The 15340-nt window shown below is 40.1% G+C and overlaps 1 protein-coding gene across 1 annotated transcript in view; it reads right to left on the reverse strand.

Moving 5' to 3' along the window:
- Window positions 1-14936, reverse strand: part of WDR36 (WD repeat domain 36) — a 43533-nt gene extending 28597 nt beyond the window's left edge. The window contains exons 1-10 of the mRNA XM_006055090.4: window positions 14636-14936; window positions 11570-11597; window positions 8899-8999; window positions 7322-7439; window positions 5452-5584; window positions 3897-3951; window positions 1708-1840; window positions 1263-1438; window positions 728-848; window positions 172-237 (exon numbers count right to left, since the gene is read on the reverse strand). Coding sequence (XP_006055152.3) covers window positions 172-237; window positions 728-848; window positions 1263-1438; window positions 1708-1840; window positions 3897-3951; window positions 5452-5584; window positions 7322-7439; window positions 8899-8999; window positions 11570-11597; window positions 14636-14797 — 1093 coding nt within the window. The 5' untranslated portion in view covers window positions 14798-14936. The remainder of the gene's footprint in view (window positions 1-171; window positions 238-727; window positions 849-1262; window positions 1439-1707; window positions 1841-3896; window positions 3952-5451; window positions 5585-7321; window positions 7440-8898; window positions 9000-11569; window positions 11598-14635) is intronic.
- Window positions 14937-15340: the final 404 nt, after the last annotated feature.

Raw genomic sequence — 15340 nt, forward strand, 5'->3', positions numbered from 1 at the left:
ACAGCAATACTGAGTTACAAATCTTATTACTGCTCTTTCATATAAGGGAATTTCATTTTATCCTAAGAAAGAGGAAATTTAATAATGAAACCTCCTTTGGTTATCTCCCAGACTCTTTGAGATGAATTTTTTTATGACCAGTAGCTTTTTTTCCATTTTGCAAAGACTTACCATGTCCCAAGCTCTTGTTAAATTTTTCGTGTACCGTGGAAAATGACTGAAGTGTTCCATCCTGACCTGTTGATATACACAGAAAATGTCTAATCAAGCTTCATCAAAACAATGGACCATTTGAATCATGACGCTTATAAAATTAGATACTATAAAAAGCATGAAGTTAGCTGGCAGCACTTTAAAAGGAAGCTGATTGTAACTACCTCATTCATAATATTCAACTGCCCATGGAATGCCATTTTGTAAAAACAAAGGATAAAATGAGGTGCTAATAAATACCAGCAGATTATCTGGATAGGCAAGGGCCACATTTTTGGAATTTGTCCATTCTGACTCCAACGATTACTAAATAGAATGATGTGCCAAATAAAAGTAATATCAGCTAGTGTTTCCTGAAGTAGTCAAAAACAATCACCTCATTTTACCCAGATTTTCAAGTCACTCAAAGGGACATCTGAATCTAAAAATGTATAAATACCAAACCTAATAAATATCAAACACTTTGTTTTCATTACTTGCTGAATTAAACTAATAGCATAAAGCAGAAACTCACTTGCACTAAGAATTTGTTGTCCATTTTGTCCATAGTATCTTATTTTGGTAAGAGGAGCACTATGTCCCATTCTGAATCTCAGAAGCCGGCCTTCACCTGCGGGACCATCAAATATCCATATCTGCCAAGAAATGAATAAAAGTAAAGCTTTCCCACAAGTGATCTGCAAGCAGTCAAACTATCTTCTACATAAATCTACTGGCATTGGGTAATGCCTGCAGACCACTGATCCTGGAGTACAGGTTAGGGAAAAGATAAGCTGTCTAAATTTCTCCAACTCCAATAATCTTGCCTGGAAAATCCCATGGACACAGCCTGGTGAGTGACAGTTCACGGGGTCACAAAGAGTTGAACACGACTGAGCAACTGAGCACAGCACAACTTTCTCACTTCATGAAAATCAGGCAATCTGCTATGCCTTTATTTCATCTATATCAATGTCTTATCCCATATTCCTTTCACCTACTAGGTTTCACGCTGATACATTAAAGCAGGCTTGTAATAACCCAAAGGAAGGTGGCAATAACCACAGTACCCTGAGAGCGTTGTCAGCACCGTTTGTGACCAGAAGCGGCTCTCTGTGGAGAAATGTCAGTCCGGCAATCGCTGTAGAATGTGCATTTCTCATTTGATTGATTAACTTTTTGTCTTCTAGATCCCAGAGTCCAATATGGCCACATGGGCTTCCAGCTGCCATTACTGGGTGACCATCTGTTGTTAGATAGAATACACTAAGAAAAACATGCACCATCAAACAACTAAATTTAACAATGCTTCTCTCCACTCTTTTAATCCATAAATATAAATTTAAAATAAAGACTATAGACCAACAATCTACCAATATTTCTTTGGCTCTTTATATTTCAGTATTTCATTCGTTAGATTAAATTATAAACAAATATTAAGAAAATTTCTATGAACTTCAAAGTAATACACCTGAAGTGTTCTTAATTTTCATCCATTAACAAGTTGAGAGTTACCTGTGCGAAATGAAATCGAAGTAATAGGTCCCCAGTCTTGACGAAACTTCATTAACGTTTCATCAAATTTAATGTTGTGAATGATAACCTGACCCGACATGAGACCAACAGCCACAACATCCACAGCTGGTGCCTGAAAATTAAATGACTCAACTTCTTATTTTCTTAATCAAGTAGCTTTAATAATACTGATGTTACCAAAATAAGTATTAATAATGGAATATATTTCTGGAGATGACAAAAACAATGAATACTGTCATTCTGGCATACTTTAATTGATATCAGCATGGAAATATTTCGGAGAAGGCAATGGCACCCCACTCCAGTACTCCTGCTTGGAAAATTCCATGAATGGAGGAGCCTAGTAGGCTGCAGTCCATGGGGTAGTGAAGAGTCGGACATGACTGAGTGACTTCCCTTTCACTTTTCACTTTCATGCATTGGAGAAGGAAATGGCAACCCACTTCAGTGTTCTTGCCTGGAGAATCCTAAGGACGGGGGAATCTGGTGGGCTTCTGTCTATGGGGTCGCACAGAGTCGGACACGACTGAAGAGACTTGGCAGCAGTAGCAGCATGGAAGTTATTTAGGAATGATTTTTCCAAATTACCTCCCAGCTTCAGTCTGGTAGTCATCATCACTTCCCCACCCACAAACATAGTAAACTTGCTAAGAAAACAGCCATAAGACAAAAGGAGCTGACACGTGCAATCAATACAGATCATTATTGCCTGCAATATAAAAATTAAAAATAAAAAAAAGGCAACTCTTAGAAAACATATAAAGTGAAAGTGAAGTCACTCAGTTGTGTCCGACTCTTTGCAACCCTGCAGACTGTAGCCTACAAGGCTCCTCCATCCATGGGATTCTCCAGGCAAGAATACTGGAGTGGGTTGCCATTTCCTTCTCCAGGGGATCTTCCCAACCCAAGGATTGAACCCAGGTCTCCCACATTGGAGGCAGATGCTTTAACCTCTGAGCCATCAGAAAACATATAAAGGCTCACCATATGCATGGCAACATAAAAGGCCAACTACAAAGGAAGTGAAGTGGTCTATCCAAAGAAGACAAGAAAAACCTATAACCCATGTTAAAAGGCAAATAGGTTATACAATTAGTCTGTTCCAGCTCTAATAGTCTATGACTTTAATCTTCATTTTATACAATAGTATTACATACAGACTCTATACTACGTTTCTGTATTTAAGAACAGAAGATCAATGTCCAATACCATTACAAAATGAAATCAGGCTAAACATGTAATTAATTTCCCATCAAGTAACTACTATGCATGAGATCCTGTGTAGAAGCTGAGGATACTAAAACAAATACGACGGCTGGCTCTCAAAGAACCTAATCATCACCTTTGGGATATTCTGGGAAGGTAAAAGCAAAGCAAGGTGATGGAAGTGAGAGAATGAGGAATGTGTATAAACCGAGCAGGTGTAAGGAATGGATATTTGGAAAGACAAGGTACATGGCCTGTATACGTGTCCAACATGTAAGGTTCTCTGCAGCAATACAGCCATTCAGACATACAGTTCTACAAACTCACAAAGACAAAAAGCAGTTTTATCTGGAAGGGTCCAGCATCTAATAAACAATTAATACTGGACACTGATGGAAGGCAGGAGGAGAAGGGGATGACAGAGGATGAGATGGCTGGATGGCATCACTGACTCAATGGAGATGAGTGTGAGTAAACTCCAGGAGTTGATGATGGACAGGGAGGCCTGGCGTGCTGTGGTCCACAGGGTCATGAAGAGTCGGACACAACTGAGCGACTGAACTGAACTGAACAGACCCATTAGCTCAAGCTACAAATCTCAACACACTGACAAAGTTCTCTGTATGACCTACAAACTCACTTGCTTCACTGAAAAAAACCTCATCTCCACTCTGACCAAGGCACTGGACTCTCTATGCTTACAAAATGATTGGTAAACATGGATCCACACCAACCACAGAATTAAGAGACTAATTCCAAGCAGAAAGGTTTCCACAAATATTTATAGACAAAGGCACTGTTTTCAATTCTATTTCCAAAACACTGTTTTTTAGGGTAATATTTATAAAAAACTAGACTATACATTATTTTGTCTTTAGGTCCACACATATGGTTGGCCCCTGAAACTGAAAGATCCTACCATTGCCTTCATTTCTTATCTAACTTAACAGAAAAATACTAACCTGCTGAAGCGCTGTCACTCCAACTTTCCATCCCGCAAATGTATATAGAAGTTTACTACAAAAGGAAAAATAGTTGAAAGCTATTTTTTGGGGGATAGAAAAACAAAATTAACTGCATATTACATAATGATATAGTAACTATTTATTAAGTTCTTACTCTGTCCCACATTGTTCTAAGTAGATATAGTAATCTATTTAATACTCAAAATAATGCTATGATGTAAATAGCACCTTTTTTCAGATTAAGAAACTAAGAAACTTAATTACATGAAAAAATTAAGCTAAGATTACAAGGCTAATACTGACAGAGCCCAGACTCAGATCCTAAGCTGCTAAGAACTACGATACTATGCAGCCTCTTGGAGAAATTAAAAAGAGAAAGAAAAAAAAAATACATGAGTAAAAACTACTTTATGTGACAGATACAATTTAAAATAAAATCTTAGATCTCACTTTTTACCGCAATGTGATACCGGAAACCTAACACAAAAAAGGAACACTACTTGGTGATGGACACGGAGGCCTGGAGTGCTGAGGTTCATGGGGTTGCAAAGAGTCGGACACGACTGGGTGACTGAACTGGACTGACAATACTACCTGCCTGTCACATGCCTGTCACTGACAGCAGCGGCGCTGCTCCGAATTTCGGAATCGAGCCACGGATGACAGTAGATAGAGCAGAGCTACCTGAGACTGCTGTAATGACAATAAAATATTTACTCATATATTAAATGCTTTAGGCACAGATTAGGTCCCTCGCACTCAAAACCTAGAGAGATAACCTTGGGGCAGAGAATAGTTCCATCATTATTTCCTACCCTATTACACAATAGGTAGTCAATGATATTTGTTAAGTTGAACAGAAACGCTTATTTAAAACTAATAATTAATAGGATATACATTAAACCTCTGAAAATCTTACTTTCCCTTTCGAATTTGTAGGGGCTTTGGAAAGGAAAATCTGGATGATCAAAGATTTCTGACTGCTCTTTTAATGATTATAAAGAAAACTGAGCTGCCACTCTTTTCTCTGGATAAATGTACAAATAACAGGCAGAGATGCTCACCATCATTTATCTAGCCAGCAGCAGCTATACAAAAATATTACAGACATTCATCATGTTTATGCTTGAAGATGAATATGCTTCTACTGTGAAAACCATACCTAAACGCTAGCACTAAATAAACACTGATTTGTGTCTCCATCTAATGTTTTAGTTTATTGAGAACTAGAAGCTGTTCAGTGACGACCTCAATTATTTTTCTGATCTTGTGTACTAAAGACTTCATTACAGTTTTATGAATACAGTGACTAAGGATATTAGAATATAGTTTTTAATGAGCATTTATGAAGCTGCCTACCATGTTCCAGGACCATATTCCCGCTTTCACATATGTGATTCCATGAGTAACAACCCCAGGAACAGGTATATTTACTGAAAACTCTCCAAAAAAGATGTAAAGGAAAGGAGAATTGAGAGCCTTCAAGAATGCTTTAGGGAGTAACAGATGAGGATAAGGTAGGAATCACTTATGTTGCAAACACAGCGCTTACTTGGATTTTACATTCCATAACTGGAGGCTTCCTTGTTCACTGCCAAGAAGTATTTTATTCAAGTAGGTACTTGGGTGCAAAATTGCAGAAATTTTAAATACTGATTTATCGAAAGACAATTGCAGGTATTCTTCTACAAAAGTAAAGGTTATAAATAATACATAAAACAGTTTAAATTTTTCATACACCCATATATTTAGCACTTAAAATCTATCATATCAAAGATTTATGTACTAATATAAATCAAAGACATATACTAACTTATAAATATTCCCTGAGAAATTAAACAAATGTGATAGGGGCAACTTGCAAATTTACTTCGATTGTCAAGAATTTTCTGAAAGTTCTAATGTCAATCCTACTTAAAATTTTACTCACTGCCAAACTGGTTTACTGGATGAAAATAAGTGTTCAAAAAAAAAAAAAGACACTAAGGGAATCAGACTTAGTAGTTTTATAATTTGATCAAGAGGCAGCTAAGGTTCCAAATCAAGTGCATGGGAGGGAAGGAGCAAATATCTAAAGAGTTTGATTAGCTCCTCAAACATGTAAAAAGTCAGAGGCAAACTTAAATGAAACCAGAAACAAGCCTTCTCACAGTTACACAGGAGACCCTCAAACGGAGGAGAGGAAAAGAACTTGCAGCCCTGAGTGGAAAATGGCACAGCCTGCTGTCTTCTGCTGCAAGCTCAAAACATTGTTTGAAACATCACATGCTTAAAATTCCTACATGTGAATTTTGTTTTCTACTTCACAGTTCATCCATAATGAAAACACTTTCTCACTTAATTTCCCAATGAACTTGAGTATCAGAGAACGAACACTTCTATTAAACTTTAGTTTCATTCTATCTGGCTGCTGAATACTCCAGGAGTATGTGTACCCCAGTTTAAGGAGCATAGGTAACAGACAAAAATTATAGAATCTCTTACTTAAATATTATTTTAAAAGATCCTTGCCTCTATTTGTAACTTGCAGTCTTACTTAAGATCACTACAAAGAACTCCCTGAAGACACCATGCTGCTGCAAGAGGAACAAAAAGCTAGGTACTGGTATCAAAAGAAAGCTGAACTCTAAGAGTCAGATTCTCTAACTTCATAAAAGGCCTTTTAATAGCCATCTGCATAGGGACTATGTTTGAAATTCTGTTCCCTCCACTTGAGCAAAGAAAAAACAAGAGTGGCTAATCTGAACAAGAACATGGAATGACTGCCAGGAGGGCAATCCCTAAGACTTCTACTAAAAATAAACATACTACCTCAAAAAATGAGTTAATCAAGAGGTAACAAACGCTAAAAATGCACACAGATCAAAAAACTTAAAAGCTTTAATTCATGTCAGACCCCAGAGTCTTTTACCTGACGAAAACTGCGGTTATATAGTGATAAAATTCCTAACCTTTGGTGATAACATGGCCCTATAAACATAGCACAGTGACACTGTTTAAGAAAACCACAATTAAACGACACTGACTCATATTCTTAGAAAAAGGATATTTATTTTCCTTCAGATGACTGGGTCTTCAGTCAGTAAAAGTTTACTATTACAATCTCACTTACGAAAGTTGAAAAAGCAAACCAAGTATTACTCAGGTGTAAGTATACACCAAAATTCTCCCCACAGAGATAATATCACGTCATTAAACTTGGAGAACTATAATGCAAAGCATTATGAACAGCTCAACTAGCTAACTAAAACTGCTTAGCAATTTTTTTACTTAGAACCCTTTTGCCTTATACACATTAAAGATTCTTAAAAATTTTTTACTGCTTACATGTGAAACCTCTGGTATAGAAGTCATCCTTACAGAGATATTTTAGCTACAAACATACTATTCCAAGGTAAAGCAATAAATGGGTTAATTCTTACCTTCTGAATATATGTGCCAAATAATAAGAACGCTGTCAGTATCAACAGAGATAACGTGGTCCCCAAAGGGTTGCAAAAGATGGATTTCTGCCTTATGACCCTTAAAGGTATGCACTACCTGCAATGTCAAAATTTAAAAAATTTCATATTATTCATTCATCATGTAATATTATTCATATTAACCAAAAAAAAACCCACACAAATCCTGAAGATGCCCACATTAAGAAATGCCCAACTTTCGATTACCCAAGGTTAGATCAACAAACAACAAAGAATCACACATTTTCACCTGCTTCCCCAGCAAGTCCAATTAGGAAACATGGGCTAGGAACATAGAAATGAGATCTTTGAGGCTCAGCTTTTCAACCAAGCTTAGAGAGAAGGCATGCAAAGAGCTGGGTCCCTCAGCCAAGCCAACCAGCACAACTCCATGCATTTTGGAAAAGTGGGATGTTCTAGAAGGCTGACCTCTATAGCCACCACCAGCTGGCTTCCACAGAAGACAAGGGAAGGCGATATAGGACACTTCTTCCCTACAGCTTTCTGCTGGACACAGACATTCTGACCCTGACAGCAGTCCCTGCACCTCACTCATTACAGTCCCTTCCCCCACGGTTTCAGTTCTCACCAGGCTCCAGGAGCGCTACTTCTTCTCCTTCTCCCTCAGGCCCTATGGATGGTAACAGTTTCCTACAGTTCATAGTCTCTGAAACCTTTCTACTCCTCATCTGTACATTTATCTCTCAGGAAAAACTACAAACTGCAATATTTTGAACAAAAAAAGGACCCTGACTCTCTAAAAAGAAAAAAAAACTTTTACTGCCTCTCAAAACAAAAACTCCCATTAAAGAACTTTAAGTTGCCTTCCTCTGCCACGGGTAGAGATGATGGAAAACACTGGGAACAAACATCATTAGCCTGAGTCAGACTTTGAGAAGTACAGTAATTCCATCACCTGGCTATCTAGCCATCCCCGTGGCTACATTCCCTTTCATTCTGGACCACTAGTGCCAGGTCATCTCTCAAATTAGTCCTCTCAGGACAAACTTAGAAACCTACGAGTAGATTAAGACAAGAAAAGATCCTCCCTTGGTGGAGAGAGCAGAAGATCTAGCTTTTTCTATGTAGGCAACAAGCACCTGGGTCTTAGAAAATGAGTCATGGGCTACGATGTTCATAACGAAAAAATCAATCCAGATAAAGCAGTGGGACAGATGTGAATCTCTTAGGAAAATATTTTCAAAATACTCTTGACTGAATCCTACCCCAACCAAATAAAGTAGAAAACTCCAGAGATGGGACCTGGTTGGAAACAAACAAGCTGTAGCAGCTAGCTGCCCAGATGATTCTAAGGTTGATCCCAGGCAAAGAAAACCAAACCAAAGCATCACTTTTAACTGATTATGAAAATTTAATGAAATCAACTTTCTCTTCCTCCAGCAAAGTGAATATACATTAAAAAAACAAAAAAAATACGTTGAGCGTGTCTCAGATGAAGAGCAACATTAAAGTTCCCTCTCACTACCATGACAATCAATCACTGACTGCAAAAGACAAAACAGTTCAATGATACAAACCTCTTTATTACGGGCGAATGCAGAGAAAACATTCCCATAAGCAGCAAAGACTAACCTCCCATCAGCTGCCATACAGCAGATGTCCTGTGGGAGAGAGTTACCTGAAAAAAAAAAGAAATATAAAATGAAAGAAGTAAACATATTTTTTAAGAAATAAAGATATTTAAGATTGTGGAACAAATACAAACTTCAATTATGCATATAACATCTTTAATTTCTTATAATTGAAAAATATGCGTGTATGACAATCAGAGCATAAAATTTAGACTTCAGCGTTATTTTAGACATCTAATAACAACAATCACATTGAAAATATGACATCACCTTAACTTTCCCTCAGAGAATTAATGTCCAGTATCTGCAGACACAAGAACGTAATCCTAAAGAATTGAGAAGCTTTTTGAGGTTATTTGGGGAAAAAAATCCTCACTCAATACACAAAACTCTGGCAGATGGTCATCTAATCTCCATGTGAATGCCTTCAGCATATTTTAAAAGTAGGTCAAAACTGAGAACTCTTAACTCTACCATTTGGAGTAACTTAAAAAAAAATTCCATATGATATTCTACACGCTGACCCTTTCAAGTGAATAATACAGTTTCCACTTAGTCTTCTCCAAGGTAAACATGCCTATCACCTCCAGCCATTTCTCATCAGGATTCCTTGATTCCTCTCTCACTACCATGGTCACATAGGCTTTTACTTTTTACTTCCCATTTTGGGGGCAGGACCATTAAAACATAAGAGAATTGTTTTAAGTATCATTCACGCTGTTATTACATTTCCAAATACTATTTTTATAGGTTTATCATTTTAGTATTGCCCTTCTACAGCCTTCTATAATCTTTTTAAAAAATTAAATTTATCAGACATGCACTCTAAATTCATATAGCTCTGTTTTTCTTACAAAAATCACATTTGATGGTGAAACTAGAATCTCTCAGTCCTGGCAAGCTCTTCATTCTATAAGAGTTTTCAAAAAAAAAAAAAAATTTTTTTCCATTGCAAAAAAACATCAAAATGTGGGGAAAAGGAAAATTCTTTCTTACAATGGAATGATAGAATCAGAAAACCACTATTTGATAATCATCCTACTACTAACTCAGGTGAGAATCACCACTACATCACAGTCAGCAGTACTCTGACTATCAATCAGTATGACTAATCAGTCAGTATGAAACTTTGAACAGTAAAGACTATTTAAAGTGAAAGTGAAGTTGCTCAGTCCTGTCCGACTCTTTGCGACCCCATGGACTGTAGCCTACCACACTCCTCCGTCCATGGGATTTCCCAAGCACGAGTACTGGAGTGGATTGCCATTTCCTTCTCTAGGGGATCTTTGCGACCCAGCGATCGAACCCGGGTCTTCCTCATTGTTCAGTTCAGTTCAGTCGCTCAGTCGTGTCCAACTCTTCGCAACCCCACGAATCGCAGCACGCCAGGCCTCCCTGTCCATCACCAACTCCCGGAGTTCACCCACACCCATGTCCATCGAGTCGGTGATGCCATCCAACCATCTAATCCTCTGTCATCCCCTTCTCCTCCTGCCTTCAATCTTTCCCAGCATCAGGGTCTTTTCCAATGAGTCAGCTCTTTGCAGCAGGTGGCCAAAGTATTGGAGTTTCAGCTTCAACATCAGTCTTTCCAATGAACACCCAGGTCTAATCTCCTTTAGGATGGACTGCTTGGATCTCCTTGCAGTCCAAGGGACTCTCAAGAGTCTTCTCCAACACCACAGTTCAAAAGCATCAATTCTTCAGTGCTCAGCTTTCTTTATAGTCCAACTCTCACATCCCTACATGACCACTGGAAAAATCATAGCCTTGACTAGATGGACCTTTGTTGGCAAAGTAATGTCTCTGCTTTTTAATATGCTGTCTAGGTTGGTCATAACTTTCCTTCCAAGGAAAGTTGGTAGGTTAAGCATGGTAGGCATATTCTTTACCGTCTGAGACGTAAAGCGTCTACCTGCAATAATGAAGACCCGGATTTGATCCCTGGGTCACGAAGATCCCCTGGAGAAGGAAATGGCAATCCACTCCAATACTCTTGCTTGGGAAATCCCATGGACAGAGGAGCATGGTAGGCTACAGTCCACGGGGTCGCAAAGAGTCGGACACAACTGAGCGACTTCACTTTCACTTTCAATGTATCTTACCACATGCACTTACTACATTTATTAGCTACAAAGGGCAAGTCTTCAAAAGGAGCTGCTTGATAAATGTCACCTTAACCAAATGATCAAAGTTTTCACTGCCAGGAAAAAGACTAACCAATAGCATGTGCTTCCTGATATGGTTCGCTGAGAATTCAGCATCATTTCTTTGTTATTCTTGCAACACTGCAGAACCTGAATCTAATCATGAGGAAGTATCAGAAAAAGTCAAATCGAAAAATAATCTTTAAAAAAGACTAGCCTACACTACTCTAAAAATATCAATGTTGTAAACCACAAAGAAAGAGATGAATTAGTTTAAAGAAGACCAAAGAGAAATGACAACTGAAAGTAACAAACAATCCTGTCCTGGATGTTTTTGTTAGCTATGTACACTTACCATAAATACACACCTAAGTCTTTATGTTTCACAAGTCTTAAATTTAAGTCAAAAATTTAAAAGAATGTTAAAAGATACTAAACATGCACAAATTCAGGATAAAGTCTATACTTACTTACTGCCACCAGACTAAGTTTCTGAACCTGTTTTTAAAAAAGAGAACAAATGATTAAATTTTTTCTAACAAAAAAATTATTATAATAATCTAGCACTTAAAGATTAAGCTCTAACCTCATACATAAATTTGCTATCTGGTCCTTCCTTAAAAAGACACTTACTGATAATAAGTGTCGGTAATAATAATAATCGGCTAATAAAATTATTAGCCGATTATTCGTCCAGTTCAGTTCAGTTCAGTCGCTCAGTCGTGTCCAACTCTTTGAGGCCCCATAGACTGTAGCCCACCAGGCTCCTCTGTCCATGGAATTCTCCAGGCAAGAATACTAGAGTGGGTAGCCATGCCTTTCTCCAGGGGATCTTCCTGACCCAGGGCTCAAGCTCAGGTCTCCTGCATTGCAGGCAGATTCTTTTACAGTCTGAGCCACCAGGGAAGCCCATTCTCATTATTAGGAAAGCTTATATTTTCTACTACTTCATCAGTGATGGAAGGGTAGGCATCATGTATAGTTTTATATATGGCTCATGTAATAAACATTTTTAGGCTTTGCAATCTGTGCGGTCTTTGTTGCAATCACTTAACTGATAATATATCACAGAAGCAGCCACATATGGTAAAAAAAAAAAAAAAATGCATGACTATATGCCAATAAATTTGATTTATGGATATATAATTATAATCTTTAAAACTGTCATATGCTGTGAAATATTATTTTTCTTTTGATTATTTCCCGGCCATTTAAAAACGTCAAAACCATTTAGCTCAGAAGCATAGAGCACAAAAGGGTATAAGGAAGAACTCAAGAATGTGACAGTGTAAGACTAAAAGTGCCCTTGAAGATGAATTAAATAATCTATGTTTCTTAATTGAGAGTAGATGGATGCCTCCATCCCACTCAAAATCTGACTGTACTGCATCCTACTACTATGCAAACTTTACTTGGAGATTATGCTAATATTAGAATAAACACAGAAAAAAACAAATAAAAATGTGATAGGTCATACAAAAACAAAATGTTGGCAGAATTGGCTTGCAGGCTGTAGTTTGTGGGCCCCAACCTATGGTTACTGATCTAGCTATGTGACTTTGAGAAAGTTACTCAACCGCTCTGTGCCTCAAATTCCTCACCTCTAAATTAAGGATTAAAATAGGTCCCTAATTTTATGGGATTATTATGAGGATTCAATGAGTAAAATTTGTGTGAAGAGTTAGAATGGAGTCAGTCATACAGTAAATCCTCAATAAGTGTTAGGTGCTATCACCAACACCATCTCCATCTCGGAGATGGCCTTTTCCGTTCCTCACTTGCTCTTCCTGCTACCAACAACAAGTTCTTCTTGCTAACAATCCATCTGATTTTCACAATGCTTCAAGGAAGGAAAGCTTATATTTTCTAGGAGGACAACTTTACAACAGTTTCCAGGAAAAGTGCTTAATTAACACTGACTAGTTTTAACCTCCTCAAGTAAGGTCCCACCTTTCACAGAGCATACCTTCATCTAGAGAAGACAAATTAAAGAAGAAACAGCAACAAAAGGCTATTTCAAAGACTGATGATATATTTTAGAGGAAAAACCATCAGCAACAAGCAGGAAGGCCTTGGGCAAGTAACAGTTTCTCTGAGATTTAGTTTCCTAGGTCAGGAAGCAACAGTTAGAATTGGACATGGAACAACAGACTGGTTTCAAATAGGAAAAGGAGTACGTCAAGGCTGTATATTGTTACCCTGCTTATTTAACTTCTATGCAGAGTACATCATGAGAAACGCTGGACTGAAAGCACAAGATGGAATCAAGATTGCTGGGAGAAATAGCAATAACCTCAGATATGCAGATGACACCACTCTTATGGCAGAAAGTGAAGAGGAACTAAAAAGCCTCTTGATGAAAGTGGAGAGTGAAAAAGTTGGCTTCAAGCTCAACATTCAGAAAACGAAGATCATGGCATCCGGTCCCATCACTTCTTGGGAAATAGATGGGGAAACAGTGGAAACAGTGTCAGACTTTATTTTGGGGGGGCTCCAAAATCACTGCAGATGGTGACTGCAGCCATTAAATTAAAAGACGCTTACTGCTTGGAAAAAAAGTTATGACCAACCTAGATAGCATATTCAAAAGCAGAGACATTACTTTGCCAACAAATGTCCGTCTAGTCAAGGCTATGGTTTTTCCAGTGGTCATGTATGGATGTGAGAGTTGGACTGTGAAGAAAGCTGAGTGCCGAAGAATTGATGCTTTTGAACTGTGGTGTTGGAGAAGACTCTTGAGAGTCCCTTGGACTGCAAGGAGATCCAACCAGTCCATTCTGAAGGAGATCAGCCCTGGGATTTCTTTGGAAGGAATGATGCTAAAGCTGAAACTCCAGTACTTCCGCCACCTCATGCGAAGAGTTGACTCATTGGAAAAGACTCTGATGCTGAGAGGGATTGGGGGCAAGAGGAGAAGGGGACGACAGAGGATGAGATGGCTGGATGGCATCACTGACTCGATGGACGTGAGTCTGGGTGAACTCCGGGAGTTGGTGATGGACAGGGAGGGCTGGCGTGCTGCGACTCATGGGGTCGCAAAGAGTCGGACACGACTGAGCGACTGAACTAAACTGAAGTCCATGTAAGGGTGCCACAAAATAACCAACATTCTTGGAAAGAAACGCTGCAAGGTTTAGAGGATGTGGCGCCTCTGAACTTTGTCATGGTGGCAGAAAATAGATGTTCAGGGGAAGTTTAGGGAAATTAGTCTGCTATCAAATGTAGAGAATCGCGTAAACCGTAACTAATCTCACCCTCCCCAGTTATCCCAATGTATTTTAGCCCGCATCTCTAACGCGGTTCTCCTCAGGAACTGCACAATGAGATGGCTTACAACCCTTTCTAATTAAAAGGGGGCGGGGGAGCAGTTTCCTTCACCGCGTTTATTTCTAACCAAACACTCTGCCGCTGAACTACGACGTTCTCCGGGACCTCCCCCAGCCCGACCACCGCCGGGGCTCGTCGCAGGCGGACGGCACGCGCGGTCCACACACGGACGGCCCGGGAGGAGGGCGGCGCGACCCCGGGGCACTCACGTCGTAGGTGTGGAAGCTCTTGCCCACGCACGTGGTCACGTAGAACCGACGCTTCAGCGCACTGAACCGCACCGCGTGGGGAATGTCGCTGCTGAAGAGCCCCAAGGCCCGGAACCCGGCGAAAAGGGCGCTGGCGCTGCGTTCGCCCGGGCCCCGCTCCATCACGGCTGTTGATGGCTGCCTAGCGCCTACAGTCCCTGGGAGACCGCGCGAACGGGATCCGTCAGCGCGTCTCGCGCAGCACAACCCTCGGCCGGCGCTTCCGGCGCCCTAGCGCTTCCGGTGCTCGCTGCCAATCCAGCGGGCGGATGCTGTCTTCGGTGCAACTGAAAAGTAACTCCCTGCGAGACGCGAAGGGGAGCCAACACTTGGGTTCCGCGGCCCCAGTCTAGCGCAGGGTGAGGGCGTTCCCCGCCGTCCCCGACTAGCAGACACTGCGGTCGCTTTCCCGCGGGCCTGGAGGGGTGGGGCCGAGTGGGAAACCCGGCGGCCGAGGGAGTTGAGGGAACGCGGAAGTCTTTGCCCAGGTTTTCCGGACGGACGTGTCTAATCCGAATGGAGCTGGGGGACGTTTCTAAAGGCCCAGGGCCTCCCGGTGGCTCGGCTGGTGAAGAGTCCGCCTGCAGCGGGAGAGACCCGGGTTCGATCCCCGAGTCTGGAAGATCCGCTGGCGGAGGGACCGGCTGCCCCCTCCAGGGTTCTGGA

The sequence above is a fragment of the Bubalus bubalis genome, chromosome 9, assembly GCF_019923935.1.
Source record: "Bubalus bubalis isolate 160015118507 breed Murrah chromosome 9, NDDB_SH_1, whole genome shotgun sequence".
In the NCBI taxonomy this organism is placed as follows: domain Eukaryota; kingdom Metazoa; phylum Chordata; class Mammalia; order Artiodactyla; family Bovidae; genus Bubalus; species Bubalus bubalis.